The sequence below is a fragment of the Passer montanus genome, unplaced genomic scaffold (assembly GCF_014805655.1).
Source record: "Passer montanus isolate IOZ18808 unplaced genomic scaffold, ASM1480565v1 scaffold205, whole genome shotgun sequence".
NCBI lineage: Eukaryota > Metazoa > Chordata > Aves > Passeriformes > Passeridae > Passer > Passer montanus.
In genome coordinates, this window is record NW_024366648.1 from 248,074 (window position 1) to 271,488 (window position 23,415).

Genomic DNA, 23,415 nt, shown 5'->3' on the forward strand with positions numbered 1-23,415 from the left:
TGCCTCCCAGGCATTGATTCAAAAACACTTTGAGGTGTTTCTCCCACAAGCTAAGGCAGAAACAGAATTCCTTAAAGTGTCTCTTCCTTCCAGAAGGATATTCCAATGGCACTTTGTTCTTATGCTGATGGGGTCCTAGATGAGGAAAACCTTCACCTAAGGGACTTCCACACAGGACCACGACTGAAAGGGATATAAAAGCACATCCTGGACTCAAATCTCTTCCGCTTGTTCTTAGACAACACCTCAGTGAAGTACTATTTTCCTGCTATAAAGAATCAAAGGAGATACAGCACCTACTGTTACTCCAAGTGCCATTTAAACTATACCTGCATAAATAAAATTGGATTATATTAAGAAAATTTAAATTGTTTCCAAATGCATCCAATTTTCAGCTTAAAAATCAAATCCCACTTTATACAGTAACTTCAGCTATAATTATACAAGGATATAGAAAAATCACAGCCATTTGTAACACAAAAATAATTTTTTCTTCCATCACCCTAAGAATCCATATTGTGACACTAGTTTTGCTCAGGAATACCAGTGTGTCCTATGGCACAGGTGGAGGAACAAAGCAGAGAAACAGCCCTGCTAATCTGGTGTTATCAGGGATTGCTTACAAAGAAAAACAATTTATGCATGGGTTTAAAGATCGAACAGAATTTTATGCTGAGAGAGTGTTCAGGTTATGTTTTTTTATTTTAATAAGTGAAGGAGGGGAAAAAAAATTGTAGAATGGCTAAGGCTGGAAAAGCCCTCTGAGATCATTGAGTCCAACCTAAACAGAATTTTATGCTGAGAGAGCATTCAGGTTATGTTTTTTATTTTAATAAGTGAAGGAGGGGAAAAAAAATTGTAGAATGGCTAAGGCTGGAAAAGCCCTCTGAGATCATTGAGTCCAACCATGAAGCCAGCACTGCCAGTTCCACATCCTCTTTAGCTCACCTTTATCTTCAGGCAGGCTACAACCACAAACAAACTGAAAGCTGTTCTTTTCCTGAGGACAGCTGAGAAGTTCATCTACAACCTTAGAAATGAGAGTCTGGTTTAATGCAGCAAAGCTGACAGTTTGACAAGGTTGCTTTTAGGTTTCCCTCTTTCAGTTTCTTTAAACTCCCACTACCACCAAAATAAAAATTTAAATAAAATATAACCCTTACATTTTTTGGGAAGAGAAGGTAGATTTGTTGTCAGCTACTGGGCAGACTTCTACCCTCCCCTCCCAAGGCTGTGTTACTGCTCACCCAGGCACAGCTTAAGCACAGCCAAAGCCCTGTCTTGGCTCAGCCCTCACACTGGGCACACACAGGTACAGCCACAGCTCCTTGGGCAGCCACCCCCAGACACAACTGGGAAATGGGATCAGTCACACCTCATGTGGGCACAGCCCTGTGACAAGGTGAGTAACAGCTGGAGATGGACACACGGCCCCTTCAAAGTGTAATTACAACTGGAGTGCCCAAAGTGCCACAGAAAGTTCAGTCTTAACAACCACCAAATCAATTTAAATTGCCCTGGTTCCACTTGAATCACAGTTATAGCCATTTAATTATTCTCACCTGATGCAGAGCTTTGCACAGGTTGCAAATGATGGTATTTAAATAACCTTGCAGTGGTGCCCTGGGAGCTGCTGGTGAGCTGAGGGAACCCAGAAATGGGTCACGGTGACATAACACAAGAGCTCATCACGTCACTGCCCCGGGGAGCCCTGCAAACATCCACTGCTGCAACCTGGATAATGCTTAGGTCATAAACTGCTTGGAGATCACCTGAGCCAGGGCATTCCAGGGCTGCTCCAAAGCCTGCTGAGTGAGATTTATACCCTGGGGTGGGGCCCTGGGAAGAGAGGTGACAAAAAGATATCACAAGCTGAGCATTGGCATCTGATACAGAACAGATGAACTCACTTTATTAAGCTGACTATTTAATAAAAGTCTATCTCAGCAAGTAAAAAAATGAGAATTCAATGCTGTCCCATTAAGGAGTTATTTGTACTTCAGCTGTAAATGCTGCTGTTGCTCATGCTGCTGGTGAGGATTTACTGATTTTTAAAAACTGCAGTAACCCCAGTGCTTCTGCTGAACTGATCAATTGTGCTGAAATTTAAGAGCCCTATCTGTTAAACCTGAGCTTTGCAGTGAGGAAATCAGTAGCTTCCCTAGAAATCCATTAAACTGAGCCCCTGTCCCCGCACTCCTGCCCTGAACATGGCAGGGTTTTGGCAGAGCCTTCAGCAAAATACGCTCCTTCACAAATAAAAACAGGGGCGAGTCTCTCACTTGCGGCACTGCACTGCAAGCCAAACATTTTCCCCCAGAGAAGCATGAAAATCTAGTGTGTGCCACAGCAAAATATATCAAAAACCCAGCCTGAAAGATCCTCTCAGCAGGGCTGGCGTTCTAAACCATGTCTGCAGTACGTGGAAGTTCAAATATTCAATATTGTCAGATTTGACAAGCATTCCCATTTCCTCTGCATGACAATCTTTACCCTCTTCCTTCCCCAGTCCTTAACTTGTGCTTCCTCTGACAACAGTGTGAATCTATCTCATTTCACTAATTCCACGATGTGCTGAAAGGACATCTATGGACAGGGCAGTCAGGAGAGCCTCTCCTGCACGCTCCCCACACAATTATTGTAAAACACTTCCCAGCTGCCAGCTTCTCCTCCTGACAGCTGGCCCTGGCTCCCCTCCTGGCCACAGCCTGGCTTCCCTCCACAGAAGATTCAGCCAGAGGCTGCAGAGATGCATTTGGAACAGAATGCAGAGGTTTGAAGCTTTTTACAATTGGTTTATTATCTTTTCTCCTTCAGTTCTAGAGTGCACCAGCATGCTTCGTGTCTGCTGAGTGCTCTGCACGGGAAGGACAATAATGGTGCAGAGCCCTCAGGCAGATGAACGGGGCAGTGCCAGCATTTCTTGGTTATCCCTGGAAAATGCACATCCTAATTCAGCAGAACCCTTAAATGCAGTGCTTCCAGTAGTCCCACTGACTTCATTAACTACCTGTGTGCAGTTTAAATGTTTCTGAAGGATTAGCAAAGCTTAGCAGTGCCTGATGCTGAGCTTCAAACGAATTTGGCAGGACAGAAACTGAACACTTAGAATCAAACTGTTAAAGGAACTGCACGGGAGCATTTATTCCTAACAAGCCACACATGAACTTACAGCCTGCAATTCAGAAGCCCCAGCTCCTTTAAAGCCCTAAGCAGTTATCTTCACAGCTCTAAGAGAAATACAGAAGAGTTGTGAGGTCAGCCCCATCTTTTGAGCATTTTACTCCCCAGAAAAGCCCCTCCAGCAGAGCAGAGCAGTCTCAGTTTTCTATTTCAGAGTACATTAAATTATTCAAACACCATCCCAGTTTCAAAGACAAAGTGGGTTCCTAAACACATTTCCTAGGCAAGTGTTAAAGCTGGGTAATTTGCAAACATCCATTGTGAGATTCCAGCACAGCTACACAGGCTCCTACATCAAGGATAAACCCCTGCTCTGTTACTGAAAAACAGCTCCCCACTTCCCGTCTGCAGCTCTGGTAAGGGACAGAAAAGCCAATCATGACATTACTCCTAAAATTCCAAGCAAAGCTGTGCAGGTTTGTATGAAGAACCCATTAGTGCCAGGCTCCAAAATATCCTTTTCATGCTTCTGAACCAAGATGTGCTTCCACACTGCTGACACTCAGCCTGCTGATCAACCCTGAGAATTCAGATAACACCCTGCAGTGTGCACTAATTACCTCAAGCATCAATTACAAGCCAAATAAAGCCATTTGCAAGGAGTGACAGTCAGGAGCTTGCTAGGACTTGATGTCATTCAACATTATTAAATTTGAAATCCATCCTCATCCCGTGTTGTGCAAGCCAGACCAGAGCTAAGCTGATTTACCACGTCAGGTTACACTTCATGGCCCTGAAACACACGATCTGGAAGCAGGAGCAGGGTCTATAAAAGGCACATAAAAGCAGCTCATAATCTACCAGAACACACAGATAAGAATCATTAGTTCAATATCAACACTGTATTTCAATTTTGCTGGGGTAAGAGAACTGTAATCTCTTCCAAATAAAGCTAAGTCAACATCTACAAATAAAAGCTACTATATTTATTTGATATCATATTTATTCCCTTGATCTACCACACGTGGTTTTTATAACACGTTACACTTGTAAGAACACAGCCAAACCTGAGAAGAGGCATCAGTGCATGACAATTTCAAAAAGATCAGAGAAAGATGACCTGAAGAACATGGTATGAGGGAAACATCTAACAGAATCAGAAGAAATTAAGAATTAGAACAAAGTGTCCTCACGTTATTTGTTTGGACAAACAGATGTTACCTGGCCCAGTGCTTGTATGAGTCTATAAAGCAAGCCCAGAATTTCAGTGCAGAAAGGTGATCCCTTCCTGAGTCCTGAGAGGCAGAAATAGGAGAACAGCCTATCGTGTGCTCCAGGTATTTGAGGGAGGCAACGGGAATGAGAACAAGAGCAACAGCCTCAGCTAATGACTGACATTCAGAGCCATCCCTCAGCTGAAGGCAGGGCTGCACCCCACTGATGCCTGGAGAGGCTGGCCAGTGCTAAAGAAGAAAGCAGGGATTCATTAAAAGGCCTTCAAAGGATGCACCTTGGGCAGTGCAAGCGCCTGGCCGTGGCTACACCCGAGATGGATGATGGGTCACGAGTTTTCACACTTTTATAAATTTGGTGCAATTCCAGCTCCAGGTTATGCAGTCCCCCCCTCCCAGATTGCTCTCCTCAATTCCTTGTTGTCTGCACTTTTTGGGCCCAAAGCTGTAATGGTGTCCTTGGTTCTGGGGCTGGAAAAGGATTGTTTTGTGTGACTGAGCTGTGAGGAGAACTTGCTAACAATTTATATGAAGTTCACAGTTACGCACTAATGCAGGACAGAATCTGGAAAATATGAAAGCTAAAATGTAAGGCATCAGCACCTCTCAGAAAGTGAGCAGGCTTTCCAACAGCCTCATCTTTCACTGGGGTGGGCACAAAACCAGATGTAAACAAAGCCTGGAGACCACTCCTGATCCTCTCCTTAGAACATCCTTTCCAGCACTGGTGGCAGGAACCCAGTAGTAGTTTTGACTTGGGATTAAAAATACCAGAGGATGTGTTCCAAGCAAGATGAGACTCAAGCCACAAAACCCTTTTAATTGTGTTTCACGTGGCATGTACAGTTGGGTTCTCTGAATCCCTTTTTGGGAGGGAGGAGAGGAAAGAGGGGGAAGTCCTGTGCTTTCCAGGCTGGCTGTTCCGGGAGGATTTTCTTCCCGTTCTCACATAAAGAACAAGCTCTTCACTAATGCCAGGATCCAGCAGCAGATGGTTCCAGCAGTCAGCACTGGTGCTATAAGTAGGTTCTCTACGCCGACGTCATGGAACTGGAATTTCAGCAGCACTCCCGAGATGTGAATGGCAGAACTCCCTCAGAGTGTGGCACAGACCCTCCCAGCTGCCTCCCATGGATCAGGGCCAAATCTGCCATCTCCAGCACTCCTGTGACAGCACAGAGAGCTGCAAGTCAAACCAGCCACTCGTGGCTACTCAGGAATTCTGCTGGCAGCTCGAGCAACAAAGGAAATACAGGCTCAGCAATTTAATGAATATCCTGATGCTTTGTCAGCAGCACTGGCCTCAGAGCCCTGGCTAAACCTGCCATGCTTCTTAGTGCTTCAGGTTGATCCATTTACTTAATTATAAACAAGAGATCAGACAGCAATTCATTTTGCTTTGTTGGGAGGTAGGGGTTTTTTAGTTCTTTTTTAAGTCATTAAGTCCAAGTAACAGCAAACTCTGTGCTGTGCTCTTTTCTACTGCAGTGCTAAGATTGTTCTCAGAATAACCCAGTTGTGAATTTCCTTTAAATTCATTGTGTGCTTTAAGTGTTGTATATTAGCAAAAACTTCTGAATTAGAACAGCAGCTCCCCACAACTGCAGGTAGCTCCACTCAAAGAAGTCTGTCCCTTTGCTGGATCTCACCAGATTTCAAAATAAGTATCATCAAAATAAAGGAAACATCAAGAAAATACAATTCTAAAAACACAGAGCTGCCAGTGTACCTGAACTCACTGTAAGTATCTGTTGCAAATTGTTCTCCAAGGAAAAAAAAACAAAAAAAACAAAACAAAAAAAAAAAAAAATTTAAAAAACACAGAGCTGCCAGTGTACCTGAACTCACTGTAAGTATCTGTTGCAAATTGTTCTCCAAGGAAAAAAAAACAATACAATTCTAAAAACACAGAGCTGCCAGTGTACCTGAACTCACTGTAAATATGTGTTGTAAATTGTTCTCCAAGAAAAAAAAAAAAAAAAAAAAAAAACACAAAAAAACCCACCTTCAACTTGAAGTACTTAAATGTCCAAAAGCAGAAGAAAATCCAACTGGTAAATATAATGTGGCTGCTGTGTAGAAGGCTGTTAAAGGCTTTCTAAAGTAAAACTGTATTTGGATAATTCCTAAAAAACCCAAGGTCCAATGGACTGCTTAGTCAAATACACTGTAGATATTACATTAAAATAGATTAAAAAACAAACAAACAAAAATATCAACATGAAATCTCACTGCAGCTCATTTTCACTGCCTCAACTCATAAGTTGTGCCATATCACTCTTGTTTGCAAAGCTCTAAAAGTCCATTTCCTTTGAGTGGAAAAAGAGCAGCTGGGGCATCCCCACCCCTCCTGCCTCTGATCCAGGCAGGCTTCACATCCCAGCACAAAAAGGCAGCAGAGAAACAACACAGCCAGAAACATCCAGAATTGCAGTGAGGATGCTCCCAGGCAGCCAAAACACTTCGAGCTCATTTTTCAACCTCACCTTGATCAGAATGAGCTTCCCCAGGCAGCACAGGGAGTGCAGAGGGATGAGATGGGAAATGAATGCTCCAGGAGAATTGGGAGCAGGGAGAGGTGTCCAAGGCAGACACACCTGATTTCCTCCTTCAGCACTCCCCGTGCTATATTTAGCACAAACTCAAATTGTGCAACCACCACAGAATATTCTGTTGGGTGAGGAAGGACAAAAGGATGTCAATGGCTGTTCTGCCACCTTTGGTTGATTAAGGTAAAATAAAGCACAAGGTGTGAAAAGCCACCAGAATCTGAGATTTTTGAGTTTGAGGGTTGGGTTGTTTGGGGGTTTTTTTGTTTGCTTGTTTGCTTTGGGGCTTTTTAGTTGGTTTGGGGTTTTTTTGTGTTTATTGGGCTTTTTAAGAAAAACTAGCACATAATGGGAAGGCAGGTTTTCCAAAGTATAAATTATTGTCCACATTACTTTCATGAAGGGAAACAGGATTTTTTTTTTCTTGCTATCAAAGGAAGTGAGTGAGCAGGGCTGGGTTTTTCAGTTGCCTTAAGTAAGGCTGCAGTGATGTATTCCTTCAGCTCAGGCTGCAGCATGAAAAATCACATTGTCAGAGGTGCAGAGCATAACCCAGCCACCTCAGCAGCAGCCTTCTCCCAGAGCTACCGAAGCAGCAAGCCCTAAAGCAAGTGTTTTACACAGGAATATCATAATTAATGGTTAATGAGCTGGTGCTGTGCAGCTGCCTTCTGCTGTTTGTAATCCTGTCCTACCAACAGGAAGCCTTCAATGTGGACTTTGATGCTCACCAGTGGATTACTGGTCACAAGTAAATAAAAATATCTGCAGCTCCGTGGGTAGTGAGACATCAGAAGAATTAGACATTGGTGTTAAGTTTGAAAATAAATGTAAAGTAACTCACATCCCCATGAAGGAAGTGAAAAGCCTGTACAGAATTGTCATGTGAGGCCAAGCTAACAGATGGACCCCAAATATAAACTCCTGGAGGTTAGGAAAGCTCAGCAAAGCCAACGTTAAATCTGGGAGAGGTATCAGTAGTGCTTCTAGAGGAGCTGAGCAAGGATGGCAGGAATCCTCCCAAAGCTCTGCTCTCCAGCTGAACAGGGAGAAGGGCTCTGCTCTAAATGAGGAAATGCCCCAAGAGCACCAGGGTTTACAAGAAGAGCCTCAGCCTTTCTATCAGAGAAAGGAGTTGGTCACTAGAAAGAGAAATTCACAACAAGAACAAAGTCACTTGTTCTCCAAATGCTGCCATGAAAGGGGACATCATAAATTCAAAATATAAATAATTTAGCCTGCTACCTGCTCTGGTTGGGAGATGGGGTATTTTGAGACAGGATTTTTTTTAACACTGAGGAATAACAGAACAACTTGCTTTTCTGGGCACCCTGTGCCAGGGAACAATCCCTTCCCCATATCCCACCCAGCCCTGCCCGCTGGCAGTGGAAGCCATTCCCTGTGTCCTGTCCCTCTATGCCTTGTCCCCAGTCCCTCTCCAGCTCTTCTGGAGCCCCTTTAGGCCCTGGCAGGGAGTCTGAGCTCTCCCTGGAACCTTCTCCTCTCCAGGTGAGCATTCCCAGCTCTCCCATCCTGTGTTCTTTACAAGACATCCCATTCCAGTTATCCCCCAAGAGGTCTGGAGCTGCAGAGCAGCAGCTCAGGCATTCAACCCTTCTTTATTCACACCTTCTCAAGTGCATGGGCAGAGCACCAGCACCTCCACATTTCAGATCCAACACAGAATTAGGCAAGAGAAAAGAGAACTTACCAGCTTTGACAGCATCCCAAGCTTCCCCATCCCCAGGCCCTGTTGTTGATTTTGGCTGTTTCCACATCCCAGACAATACTATTATTGCAACTCAGAAGTCTGACTTCTTTCAAACAGACAGCTAATTAGGGATTTGAGTTCTCCATCTCCCAGGAACTGAGCACATGGAGATCAAGCTACCCCACACTGACATTGCTTTTCAGAAATAAAAGCAACCTGCTTCAGTTAAAGAAAGATGTGTTGATTCTGACCAAGAATTCTAGTAAAACTCACTCCCTGAGCAGCTGGCAGAAAGTCAAGAAGCAGCACACTTGAGTCTCTCCTGTTACTTTCCCTGCCTTACAGAAAATATTCCAGTTGGTGAAGGTGATCTGTAGTGGACATGAGTTATTCAGGCAGACTTCCTGGCAGAGTCCCATCCCTTGGGAGGAAGCAGATCTGTGGCAGTCAGGAGATCCCTACCAGCAGCAGCTCCTGCCTCCTGGGACTCCTGCCCAGTTAACTCCAGCAGCCCAAAGAACCACTCAGCACAGGCAGCAAAGTGGAAATCCTGTGCTCAGTTGAGCAGGTGACATCAATTTGAGATATTTTGTTGGCATTTCAGCTACCAAGGAGCACGATGGCTTACAAATTGGCTATTTGTCTCTAAATGCTCTTTCTAGGTCCTTTTGTAAGGGTTTTAAAAGAAAGCTTGAAGGGTTTGGCTCAAAAAGCTTTGAGTGTTAAGCTTGTTCCAGTCCATAACAGTCCCTGGGGGAAACAGAGCCAGCTGTGATTACTGGTCAGTCTTCTGAGGACCCCAAAGTCACAGAGCCTGTCACACCAGTTCCATGGCATTTATTATACAACAGCAGGCTGCTGAACAGCCACTTCACACAATCTATTCCTAGACAGAACACCAGAGCATAAATCAGCACAATGCACAAAGACTGACCAAGTTCCAGACCTGCACGAGCTGAATCATTAAGCAAAGCTCTGGTGACCTTTGCCAGGTACCTTTGTAAGGTTAGTTAAGTATGTTGGTGTGAAAAATGCATATTATATGATTGGCTTTTTGCAAAGGTTAAAATGAATACTATATGTGTTACGTTGGAAAGTTATGTTGTATTAATCCTTTTTTGTAGTGCTGTACTAATCTTTTTAAGCAGTGTGGTGAATATAGTTTTAGGCTACAGAAACTATGCGATGCAAGATACTTTTTCTAACTAGCTCAAGGAGAGATAACAGCAACAAGACACCAAAAATCCAAGAGAATAATTATTGCCTCCTTATCGGGAAGAACCAGACTTTGAGGGACCAAGACAATTGATTTACAAGACGAGGGAGGACATTGACAATAACCAGAAAACACCCTTTGTTTGAAAAGAATATTTGCATCATGTATGAAATATATGAATATGCAACAGGCTGTTGCTTTTAAGGGTCAATCCTTTGATAGAGGACGTGCTTTTTTGAGGAGGAAAGCATCTGGACGTCCATAATTCTTTGCTTTTTTTTAATTGTCCCAATCCTTTGTTAGAGGACGTGCTTTTTTGAGGAAAAAAGCATCTGGACGTCCATAATTCTTTGCTTTTTTTTAATTGTCCTTTTTTGTCCTAACTCTGACTGTCCAAATTATTATTGCTCTAATTTTTATTACTATTCTTATAACTATTTTATTACTATTAAACTTTTAAAATTTTAAAACAAGTGACCAGCTTTATTCACAGCTGGTGATGCCAAGGTTCATTGCATTGTTAGCATGAGTGAAGTATATTCCCAATTAAATCCCATTAGCTGGAACAGGACTTCTTCATCTCATTCAGAGATGTTCAATGATTTCCTTCACTCACAGCTCTTGATTCAAACAGCCTGAGAGGGTCATGCCATGCCACACAGAAACCACCACTGCTCCTTGCTCAAAGCCTAGGAAGGACCTGTTTTAGATGCAAAAAGTCACTTAAAACAAGAGCAGTGTCAGAGGAGCAAAGCTACAGACTCAGACCACATCTGCTCCTTGCTCAAAGCCTGGGAAGGACCTGTTTAGATGCAAAAAAACACTTAAAACAAGAGCAGTGTCAGAGGAGCAAAGCTACAGACTCAGACCACACAGAGCACTCCCTCAGCAGGCAGCTCAGACTGGCACCTGATTTGCCAGCAGCTTTCCTTACTCCAGAGTAAAATACTCCAACGAGGTCCTAAAAGTGCCCACAGTCCTCAGAGCCAAGTGAGGTCAGGGAAATAACAGGTTTTTCACGAGCAAGTGGAGGTGAAGATCATGGCTTATGTCAGCAAGTTCTGGTGATGTATCACATTACATAATAAGGAGAGCTCAGCGCTGGGAAGCACTTTCCTCAAGGAGTTACATAACTCTGCAATGTGTTTTAAAGCATTATCCTTTCTTGCTTTCAGAGCAAGCGGGAGAGAGGGCAGAGAACCCTCATCCCCCTGAGCAGGAGCTGCTCTCATCAGATGCACCTGGGTGGAGATCAGATCGCTGGAGGAAGTTGTCAGATGGGTGGAAAAAAGGCAGGTAAGGAAGGGAGGAAAAAAATCACTCCCAGCACATAAAAAATACCCTGTGAGATGAGAGCCTGGTATCTATTTTGGAGCACCAATAGCAGCAGGTGGCTCTCAGTGATGAGTTCCAAGACAGGCACATTTCTACCACCCTAAAGTTGTCACTATATTGAAGGAGAGCAGAGAGTAGGAAAAAACATGCAAACCATGATGTTCTCTCCACTTTTCCAAAGACTTTTTCCTTCCTCTAAGGCATGAAGTCCCCCTGCAGACCCTGAGGTGTCACTGATCCCCCTGGACAGCCCTGAGCCCTGCCCAGGCTCCAGCAGACCCCACTGAGGGATGTGTGCTCACACACTGAGCTGCTCCTGAGCTCACCTCTGCAGCCCCAGAGCTCCCACAGCCCTGCCCAGGAACGTCAGCAGGTCCAGGGGGACACAGGGACACTCCACAGAGAGCACAGCCTGCAGTGATCCCCTGGGGCTGCAGCCACCACCCATGTTAATGCAGCACAGGACTGCACTGCTGCAGCACTCGTGCACAACCAAAACCCCATTCAGTGCCCTGAAGAGATTTCAGCAAATCTCCTTTTTAGGAATAAAAGCAACCTGTGCTGCTCAACACAGAATCCAGATCCAAGCCCAACCATTCTCTTTTTTAAGCACCAAAGGCCAGGAAATTTGTAAGGCACAACCCTGGCAACTGGGGAAAGCAGGAGCAGAAATTAATTTCCCCGCCTCTCTCCTTCAGTTGCAGTCACCTGCACATCAGGCTCTGATTAAATATTAAATCAGCACTAAGGTGAGCTCCATCTACAGCAGGGCATGGTCACGGGACCCTGGCATGGGCATGGCAAGCTGCATGCCACTTGAAATAAATATGAGCAGGAGGAACTCTTGACCTTTGATTCAAGAGGTTTCTCCTACCTTATGTGAAGTAGTTTTTATCACCCTTTTAGAATTCCTTTGCAATGCAAGCCAGGAGCAGCTATTGAATTCCATGCACAGTCTCAGATCACTGCCTTCAAAGTTTTCCTCCCAAGCCATTTGGAAAAAAGGTCACAGGTAAGTTCCTTTACCCCTGATTCTCCTCCCATCCACACCTGGCACTTTCATCTCCAAGCACTTGACTGGCACAGCCCAAACACAGCCCACCAGGCCGGGGGAGTGCTCCACGTCAGCACTAACTCTGTGTAGCACTGGTGTCACAACCTCAGCAAACCTGGAATAAAGTCAGCTTCCTCCCCTCCTGAAAGACAAAGTCATTCTCTCAACCCTTGACAACCTCAAGCACTCAAGAAGTGGTGGACTCAATTAAAAGCTTAAAATAGAACCAAGCCTGAAAGCTGAATACAGATTTTTATTTTTTTTTCCTTATTCAAATCTAGCTGGTTCATTTGCATGAGCTCCCAGCCCCCCTTGCACAGCAGGACCTCACTCTTTGGGTCTCACTCAGGGAGATCAGCACCAGGAAAGGCTGTGCTAAATGAAGAGGAAAATCCTCCAGGAAGGGTCAGACATCCCCACTCCTTGCACAGCAGGGCCTCACTCTTTGGGTGATCAGCACCAGGAAAGGCTGTGCTAAATGAAGAGGAAAATCCTCCAGGAAGGGTCAGACATCCCCACTTTACCTTCCTGTAATTAGAGGCTGCTCACCTCTGTGGCATTACACACCCAAGCTAAGTGCATGAATTGAGATACAAGATGATAGAGGCTATTTTTGCCTTTAAAGAGATCAGGATAGAGGGTTTGACTTTAGCAGTGAATTTTACCAAGAGTCATACTGAGGGTTTGAGAATGCCCACCCACAGTCCTGCCTAGGTGAAGCAAAGAGCCAGGCAAGATGAACAGACTAAAGCAGATTTCTTTGGAGTGCACTCAGCTTCTCCAGCTTGAAGCCAAAATCAAATTCTTCTTCTGCCACAGGCTACACAGGAAGATGGAATGCAAGGAAAAGTCAAAATTCACCTATTCTCCACAACACAGAGCCATTAATCAGAACTCCCAGCAGCAAATAAAACCCCCAGGGGATATTCCCACAACTGAATTTCTTTGCTGTCACTACAAGGACTTTCCACACAATCAGCCCAACCTGCTCACGAAGGACACCACAGCACGAGCTGGAAAAAGGCAGCCTGGAACACAGAGCACACTCACCCTGGCTCATGGTGCCACTGGATCCAGGCACTTGAGCCAAGAATTTAAAATCATGATCTGTCAGGGTGCTTTGGGTTTGAATAGCAATGCTTAAATTTCCACAGGAACACCTGCCTGCCTCACAAGGAAGCCATGAGAGGAACACAGGACCATGAGGTAGAATGTTTCTGAGCCTGCTCCTCTCTGAATTCCCTGGCAGAAGGATGGCTCAGGGCTCTGCAGTCCCCCGAGGTCCCTCCAAAGCCAGCACAGCACAAGGTCCCAGCTGCACCACAGGAGGGGAATCCCACCTGCAGCCTGCCCTGGCACAGGACTCAAGGCAGCTCACATCCCCTGCCCTGCCATGGACCTTCCCCTTCAATTCCCTGCTCTGAGCACCAGCTCCAGCACAGCACCAAGAAGAGCATCCCCAGAGCAGACCTCACAAACAGCTCTGGGTGCACCCAAAGGCTCACTGCCCAAGAAACTATGCTAAAAGAATATTGCTGTCTAGCACAATCCATTACAAGTGGGTTTGCTTTCTTATCACTTGTCAAAAAACAAAAAATCACCTTAATTCTAGTGAAATATAACTTTCTAAATTCGGAAAACCATACCAAGAGATCAAGGCTGCAGATTGATGGGACCTGAACTGGAAGCCAATCATTTGTCTGGAATGACTCACATGAATCCCTGACATTTTCCTGTATTTCCAGGACCATTAATAGCACACAGAAGACAAACAAACAAGATTTTACATTCCTCACGTGTGAGCCGAGAACCATTACATTCACAGAAAAACAAAATGTTGTGGCAGTGAACCTCTGAAACTGAGGCAGCCTGGACCAGTCAGGCAAAGAGAGGTCCTACCCACCTCACATTAAAATATTTACTCGTGTTAAAGTATTTACCCATATTGAAGTGTCCCATTTTTTAGCTGTAACCAGCCCCAGCGAGGCACTGAGGTGTGCTGGCCCAAATCTGCTGCTCAGCTCTGCCAGCCCCAGCCTTCCCCTGAGCACTGAGCTCCCACCTGGGTGGGTTCCACCAGCTCCTCTGGGACACTCACCTGCAGTGGGGCACTCATGTCCCCACTGACACCTCCCCAATGAAGGTGCCCCTCCTTATCTCAGTGATTATCAACAGCTGCTCTGCTTGTGGAGATGCAGTCAGAGCTTCAGAGATGATTCTCTGGTTACAGAAGAGCTGCCTGGCCTCAGCCCCCTCCTTGTCCCAGTCTCCAGGTGTGCTTCCTTCTGCACAGGGCCCATGTTTTCCCAAGTCTTCCTTTTATCACTGACATTCCATTAGAAGCCTTTCTTGTTGTCCTTGATGTCCACGGCCAGATTTAACTCCACCAGGGCTTCAGATTCCCCAGCAGAATCCCTGTCTGAGGACAATCTCCCTGTGCTCCTCCCATAGCTCCATGCCAAAAATGAGCAATTAAGAGCTCCCAAGTCACCTGCAGTCATTGTGAGCCAGGAGAAATCCAGCAAAGATGGAAAACCCTGATAAACTTCCAGCTGCATCCCAAACCCTGAAGAAGGCCACGAGATTGCTTCCCCACCTTCCCCTGCTGCTTTCTTTGCCTCATTACAGAATGAAGTGAATTCACACTTAGTAAATCTGAATTGCTGTGCTGCAGTTAGAGATGTATGACATGCATGCCTTTGTCTCCACTTGTGTTTGCTGGGGAAGTCTGACTAGAAATCTTATTAACATGCAAATAATGTATATTATATTTCAATCAGTCGCTATAGAGAGCTACTCAGTAGCAGCATCTTTCTTATCTAGCACAGCAGTAGCACTCAGTCTACTCAGATACCTCGCAGCAGAATAATTTATTTCGTTTTAAAACGGCACCACTTGAAAAGAAAGTTTCCCTCGGCACTTCAAGACAAAACTTCCCTCATGAATCTTCAGCTGCGCTCGCAGCAGCCCTTCCGACGTCTGGGGAGACGCAGGAGGAGCGGAGATGTTGCCATTAGAGACCGTCCCACGCTCCAGATGTGGCTCTGCAGCTGAGCAGCGAGAGCGGAGCCAGCAGAGGGAGCACGGCCGGGACCGGGATGGGGATGGGCAGGGATGGGGACCGGGATGGGCAGGGATGGAGGCTCCCCCGGGGTCACAGCGCCACACCCGACAGGACACAGCAGCCGGGAAAATAACTTGCGGGTCGGGGATCCAGGTTCTGCTGGGAAAACTGCTCTGTTCTGCAGCGCTTCACCCTCTTCAAATATTTTGGCCACTTCGCAGCAGACTCAGCTCTGGAGCCAGGCAGGCAGAGCTGGGGGTGCTCACCTGGAGAGGAGAAGGTTCCAGGGAGAGCTCAGAGCCCCTGGCAGGGCCTGAAGGGGCTCCAGGAGAGCTGGGGAGGGACTGGGGACAAGGGATGGAGGGACAGGACACAGGGAATGGACACACTGCTAGAGGGCAGGGATATTGGGAATTAGGAACTGTTCCCTGTGAGGGTGGTGAGACCCTGGCACAGGGTGCCCAGAGCAGCTGTGGCTGCCCCTGGATCCCTGGCAGTGCCCAAGGCCAGGCTGGACAGGGCTTGGAGCAGCCTGGGACAGTGGGAGGTGTCCCTGCCATGGCAGGGGTGGAATGAGATGATTTATGGTGCCTTCCAACCCAAACCAGCCTGGGATTCATTCTCTGATTTTAACATTATTAGTTTTTCCTGCCACAAACCACATAAACAACATCATTAAACTCAAACAAGTTGGTTTAGAGCCACGAGGGCACCCAGGATTTTAAGAGCCTTATTTGTCTCAAGTGTGCTGTTTAACACAACCATTTCTCAGCCCAGCTAAGCAGCCCATTAAGAGAAGATCATTAACTCTGACTTGCCCAGCTGTAAAAGAGCCATCAGTGCCCCTGCTCCTTGTGCCAAGGGCAGAGAACAGGTCAGCAGGAGGGACTGAGTGACACCTCCTGCTCCTGCCCTCAATGACCATTAAAGCAACAACTCCTACCCACATTTCTGGACGGCAAAACCAGCATCTCTCCCACTGCAGCACAGTAGCTACAACAGCTGAGAATTCCAGTATTTTTAAGAAATGCTATGAAGGATCTGGAGAGGAATTCCTAGCAAGGAAAGTGGGGAAAAGAGCAGCCCAGGGACAGGCAGCCAGCAGGATGCACCATCACATCCATCTCTTCAAACCACGCTGCTCTGCTGCACCACAGCCTGCTCACACTGTGGTTCACAGCCTGTCTCCATTTCCAATTCTACAATTCTGCTGAGAAAAACAGTGCAATTAGGCAGGGACACGGGCAGAGAGGAATTATGACAACCTCATTCACGGGCTCGCTGAGCTAAGATGAAAGGCAGGAGTGCTGGCAGGTACAGCCTGAAAGTATCTGCAGGCTGCAAAACACACCAAAAAAAGGTGCAATTAACATAATAGAGAGGGTCTGAGTCGGAATGATGGGATCAAATTAGAATAATGCAAGTGTGGGCTGCACATCAGGAATTACTTCTGACCTGCAAAATCCACTTACCTAAGCAGCTTCCCACACACCTCCTTGGGGCTGGCATGGGATGACCTCGCTGCACCTGCACGCAGGAGCCTGGGGCAGAGCACATGGAACAGACCCACCTGGCACAGGCTGCCTGCTCTGGGGCAGCTCTGCCCACACTGGGGATGGCAGCACCAGCTGAGCCATGAGCTCCAGGGACATTCAGTGCACTGGGGTGCTCTGTGGGTCTGCAGCACACCACAGCCACCAGACTGTATCAAACAGGGGCTGCTCCTCCTGCCCTTAAGAAATCCCTGGAGGAAGGCACAGCCTCTGCACCCACTCTGGGCACGAGACACTGGGCTCAGCTCAGCCCCACTGACCAGCACACCAACAGCCAGCTACTTCTGCTGGGTCTAAAAAATCAAATGAAGCTTTTTGAGATGCTGCTTGCAAGGAGGATTTAAGAATTTACTATTTCAATGTTAATAATTTAGTCCCCTATCAGTATGCTGTAGGAAAACACCTTGAAATGCCTGGCGCTTTTTCTTTCAGAGCTTCTGTGATCTGCCCTCAAATCAGCTCTTCCTGAAGACACTTCTTTGGGTGTGCTGTATTTTGCTTCAGGTTTTCAAAAAAGCTGCAACTGATTTTTTTGCCAGAACACACCTTCCCTAAGGACTGAAGGAGCCTTGTCCTCCTAAGCAAATAACCAGGGCAAGGAGGCTGCCAGGCTCAGAAATGTGCATGTCTGTTCTTCAGCTCCTCCCAAAGGTTTGTCACTTGGAGTGGGCAAAGCTCAGCATCCCTCACCCAGCAGGAAGCTCAGGTCCTCAGAAGCAACGCTGACTTTTAGGGTTGACCCCAAAAGCATTGGCTGATGCATCAACCCAAACCTGCCAAGGACAGCCCGAGGTGCTGCAGTGGGAGCCTCCTTCCACAGGGGCCATCCTGCTCCTCTGGCTGCTGTGCTTTCTGGCCAAACCCAGCAAAGACTGGCACTGCAGACCAGGAGAAGCTTTCCCTTGCCCTCCCTGGGTGGGGACAGCCAGCAGTGTCCTGCTGTGAGCTCCACACCCGTGTGTGCACAGAGCAGGAGATCCAGGCTGGCCTGGAGGGAGGGCTGGGGAGAGAGGGAAGGGATGTTCAGACCTGGCCCTGAGAAATCACAGCAGCTCTCGCTGGCTCACCAGGCCCCAGCACCCATGCACATTTCCAGATCTTTTCCAGAAGTGCATCTCTGGAAGTGTTTTTCAGTTTCCTTGAGAGTAAATTCCTAAGGAAAGCTATCAAAGCAGCAAGGAGCACGAAAACGCACTTTGTTCTTAAAGTTCAGAACACAACTGCAAAGTTGGGAAGCTCAAAAGCTGTGCTCTGTGTCAGCACAATAAAAAGCTCAATCAGAGGAGGATTCCACATCCAGCAAGTCCTGGTAATTCTTTAGCACTGCTCTGCTCTACATGGGACATATTTACCTCAAGTTTCAAAACCGTCTTTAAAGCTATTGTGTCACAGGATGGTTTTTCTCTCCCAAAACAACACTTATTTCTGCTGTTCTCTTTCTGGACCATGTTCTCCCTTCCCCCTCTGAATTCCCAGGAACTTTATTGATAGCAGCACTCTGCTCTGTCATCCCTGTGCTCCTGGCACCCCCCTCCCTGCCTTGGTTTATTGATTATACAGCACACATCAGCTTTCAAATGAATTTGTCTTTATGTGTTATCATTTAGCTTAATGTTTAGCAGATATTAAGTACCAGAATTTGCCAATATTTCAGAGATCCAAAATAATTTAGCTGAGTTTAGTTAGCGAGTTCACATCTTCTTACACATCCTCACGCTATTGATTTCCTGCAGTCTGCCAGCACCACAAATGCCTGTTCTAAGGGATGCTCACCCCTGTGCTGCTGTCCAAATCACAATAATGACCCCAAAATGAGGGCTTCAAAAACAAAAGCACTCCCTTCAGTGTGAAACCCTCACTCTCAGGGCTCAGCAGTCACACTGTTCCAGTTATGGATTGAAAATGCAGCGAACAGGATTCTTTTAAGTTATTTGAAGGTGCAAGTTTCTGCTCAAAGCTGGAATTGCATCATCCCTACCTGCTACAGAGCTGACAGCACACCCAGCACCCTGCAGGAATAACCTGCTCACCCTGGGCACAACCTGTGCTTCCCCCATGGATGCATTTCTCATGCTGAGCCAGATAACCAGGACGGGCGCATCCCTGGTAAGAACTGCAGACTTCCAGCTACAAACCCCCCTTCCCCAGCAGCTGCTGGAGAAACAGGACCCAGCAGCAGCGCTTCACCTCCATCCCTGCTGCCAAGGAGGCAGAAGCTGCCCAAGCAGGAGCTGCTGGAGCAGCTGCTGGGTCCCTGCACTCGAGCACACAGAACACAAACAAGCCGCTGCTGGAGCCGGCGCAGGCAGGGAGATGGGATTTACGTCATTTGGACAGCCTGTCTTAGCAGAGGACATCTCTGGAGGCAGAGAAAACAAGCCCTGCCGGTCCCTACACTGATGCACTGTCTGGGCTGCTGCTGGGGCTGCAGCAGCCACAGGCCAAGTCACAAGCTCGCCTATGTAGGGCACAAGGCAGCCTCCACATGTGACTGTCACCAGAGCAACAACGCTGGCCCCGCACTCCGAGCCCAGCCCCCCAGACTCTGGGGGTGCCTTACAGCTCCGACCCGGGGCTGCCATGGCCCAGGGAACAAAACCAGCCCCGGATTCACTCAAAAACAAGTCAGCCAGGCCGGGTGCAGGAGTCAGACGGAGCTGCAAACACAGCCCCTTCCGACTGCTCTGTCTTAGCAGGCAGCTCTGCTCTGCCTCCTGCTCAGCCTCTCCGTGGAAAAGCAGCACAGTTTTTAACTTGATTAGGATGAGCACAAGCATCCCTCCCTAAGCTGCGAGGGGCCAGTGCTGAGTTCTCAGACACACAAAACTATCCTTGTACAGATGTGAGAAAACGCAGTGCATTTGGGTTTACACCCCCCCTCCCCCAAAAAAAAGTGCATTATCCAATTACACCAAGGATCTCTGGAGGCTCTTGCTGCTTCCCAAACGTTAAATGAAATGGATTCACTCAACATTAGTCTTATGCAACTCAGAGTTAAACACCTTAATGAGTTAAACACCTATTGTTATCTTCCTTATGCTGATTCATCACACCTAACAAAACCTTGTTATCAACTACTCTCACTTCCACCGGTGCACTTTAATGTTGATTTGCTCTCAGCAAATCATTGTAAAATTAGTGAGACCGCCCCCAAACCTTTTTTGGTGTGTCCTTGTAGGACAAGCAGCACACCTGCATCTGCTCACCCAGCCCTCTGCTCCTCCCTCCCTTCTTCCATCAGCAACTGGTACAAAAGAAACATTTTTCCCACTCTGGGATTTTCTGGAAGTGCATAAACCAGGTTATTTTTATATATTTCTATACATATTATTGGACTGAGTTTCTTTCTTCCAGAAGTCTGTCTCAGGGATCATTAACAGTTCCCCTCCTCACAAGCTACAGAATTTCTATAACTACACCAGCTTTTCTAAATTATTTAAATGGTCTTCACCTGTATATTCCTTCCACTGTGAGAACTGAAAACTTTTAGGACTTGTGGGGATTTTGTTGTTTTGCTTGTCAGGTTTCTTTACTATCTTTTATTAACCATAGCCCTATAATCTCATATAACTTTTGCATGCTTCCTTTTATACAAGTTAACCACATCTGGCATTATGGGAGCCCTGCCAGGGAGCCACAGCCTCCTCACACAGGTGAAGCTGCTGCAGGACAGGAGTCTAGGCAGTTTAGAAAAGTTGTTCAAATCAAGGTACATGACAACTTCCAAAAGCCCTGGTGTATTTGACTAAGAGAAGCCCAGTTTCCCCTCAGAAATGTTTCCATTATTTTTAGCTTTGCAGTACAAAAGTGTCAGGAAGAGCAGTGGTCACTGCCCATTTCAGCATCACAGGCACCTGACACTGAGTTTCAGCAAACAAGGGATCCTCATGCTCAGAAATGATTCCATTATCTTTAGCTTTGCAGTACAAAAGTGTCAAGAAGAGCAGTGGTCACTGCTCACATTTCAGCATCACAGGCACCTGACACTGAGTTTCAGCAAACAAGGGATCCTCATGCTCCACCCACACATCCCTGAGGCGAATGGGACAATTAGGAAAGTGAGGCTGAGCTCCTGAGAGCAAAGCTCCAGACCTCTGGAACCTGCAGGTTGGGCTGCCAGGGAGCTGAGGGAACTGGGAGAAGCCTTTAAAACAAGGGTATTATTTTCTATTTTCTAAGTTGGAGACTTCCTCCATCTTTTGCATCCAGCCAGAGAACAAACAGATGCCCTGGGTGGCTGCTGCCCCTGCTCTGGGCAGCACGGGACCTCAGCAGCCACAGCCCCTGTGCCCGGTGTGACACAGCCAGGCAGGCAGGGCCACCTGCAGAAGAGAAGGGGCTCCCTCCCACAGGAGAACAATTTTGGAGGAGAGGGAACAGCAGCCCTGCTCAGCTGAAGGTGGCCCTGAAGCTCCCCAGGCAGGCACGTGGGCCAAGGGCCGGCCAGCTGCACAGGGCTGGCTCCCAGCTCCCCCTCTAAGCCCCCAGGCTATGCCTCAAAGCAATACAACTCTGCCATAAATATCCCAGATTAATTCTGATCCCAGCATCAAATCCACTTAAGAGACTTAAAAGCCTCCGAGTCCCCAGAGCTGCCTGCCCAAGGAGGGCTCTGCAAATGAGTCCTGGGCTGCAGAGGAGAAATATTATCAAACAAGGCAAGCCATTTGTACAATTTTTGGTAATGTCGTTTACAAGAGACAAATGGGACAAGATAGCTGAGTTGACATCTTGTACTACAAGCACAGCCACAGAAATCCTCGGGTACTGGACAGGGAGGCAAAAGATGGGATTAGTGTAAATATTCCATGTTTTCTGGAAACAGCTCTTTTTCCTTAAGGGATTGATTGACTGATTGATTGATAAGTGACAACATGCTCTCCAGTTTATTAAAGGAGCTATTTACTTTCAGAGAGACATCTCTGTTTATCAAACAGACTAAACTACATCGCAGAAAAAGAAGCCCCGTTAACGCTGAAGCAAGAAGGGCGCTGAGGAGGCAGAGCCACTTCCCTTCCAGGGGCAGGGAAGCCAGGGGCAAGGAGCAGGAGCAGGCAAAGAGGACACCGAGCCACCAGCGACCCTTCTGAAGTCTCCACAGCAGCACTGAGAAGAGGCTGCTTTGGAGCAGCATCGCCGCCGGCTCCGAGCACGGCAGCAGCGGGAGCTCCCGGGACATCCCTGCCCGCTCTCCGAGGGCGATGCTGCCGAGCCCGGCGGGGCTGCCCGAGCCCGGCAGCTCCCGAGCGGCGCTCCCGCAGCGGGACCGGCACCCCGGACACCCCGGGCATCCCCGGCAGCCCGCGGCCGGGAGCCGCCGCCTCTGTATTTATAGACCCGAGGAATTCGAGCGCGGCGGGTCACAAACAGCCCATTGTGCTGTGTCAAGCAGCGAAGTGGGCTCGTAATCCCATGCATGCTTTTCCCACTCCGCTCCGGGAAAGCCAAGCCTTAAATACTTTCCCAGAAGTAAAAATACGCCGGGAAAGCGCCGACCGCAGTTCTTGCTATTCCCGAATCCCCGCTGCTTCGGAACCGCGCAACTAAGCGGCTTTTCGCAGCGCGGGGGAAACGCAGACGATTAATTACAGCTTAGAGAGGCTGGAATAGCTGCCGCGAGCGAAGGCGGCCCGAACGGGGCGAGCTGGCGCTGGCCCGGGCCAGCCGGCCGGTGGCGAGCGGCCAATGTTTACTGACCCCGGGCCGGGTCACTTTCGATAGCGGCCGGAGCCAAGGGCCGCTCCTCGGGAGCGCCGCGGGCACCTCCCGGGGCCGGGCGGCTCCCCAGGCGGATAGCCCCGCTGCGGGGAGAAGGGCAGGGCTCGCCCCGCTGCTCCCAGCGCCCCGGTACCGCGGCTCGGCCCGGGGCATCCCCCGAGCGCCGTGGGCAGCCGGGGCATCCCCCCGGCTCGAAACCCCCCGGGACCCCGGCCAGGGAGCGAGTGAGACAGGGGCACCGAGGAGGCTGGGGCCGCCGCTGCGCAGCCCGCGGCTGTCCCCCGAGCCGCCCGGGGCACACCCCGCAGGGAGTCCCGCTGCTGCCAGCTTCGGGCGGCCGAAGGCAGGAGGGGAAAGGGAAGGGAAACCCCCGCTAGGGAAACCCCCTGCGCGAAAAAGGGGCAAAGAAAGGCGGACAGCGCTTACTTCTCGTGCCTGGCGTTCTCCTGGATGGCGCTCAGCACCCCCGGGGGCGCGGGGGGGACGCCCTGCTGGAGCCGGCATGTGGCCAGGTGCCGGTGATGCTCGTCCTGCAGGCAGGCATTTTCGTGGTACAACTTGGCCACTTGCTGCTCCAGCTCGTCTATCCGCCGCTTCTGCTTCTCCAGCAGCTCCTGCTGCGTCTCGATAATCTTGTTCAGCTCCTTCAGGTACTCGGCCGCCTTGCTGGGGTTCTCGGCGGGGCTCTCCATGGCCGCCCCGCACCTCCGCGGCGCGGGGGGGGCAGGCGCCGGCCAGCGCGCTCCGCTGGCAACTTAAGCGAGAGGGCAGGAATAAATATCCCGGCGGGAAGCGGCGCCCCGCGGCCCCGCGCGTCCCCTCCTAGAGCCGCGGCTGCCCGGGCGGGCGGCGGCCCCGCG

The 23,415-nt window shown here is 48.3% G+C and overlaps 1 protein-coding gene across 5 annotated transcripts in view; it reads right to left on the minus strand.

Moving 5' to 3' along the window:
- Positions 1–23,409, minus strand: part of IQSEC1 (IQ motif and Sec7 domain ArfGEF 1) — a 271,042-nt gene extending 247,633 nt beyond the window's left edge. For all 5 annotated transcript variants that reach the window (XM_039708566.1, XM_039708564.1, XM_039708563.1 and 2 more), the window contains exon 1: positions 22,982–23,409. In XM_039708566.1, the coding sequence (XP_039564500.1) occupies positions 22,982–23,247 (266 nt within the window). In that variant the 5' untranslated portion in view covers positions 23,248–23,409. The remainder of the gene's footprint in view (positions 1–22,981) is intronic.
- Positions 23,410–23,415: the final 6 nt, after the last annotated feature.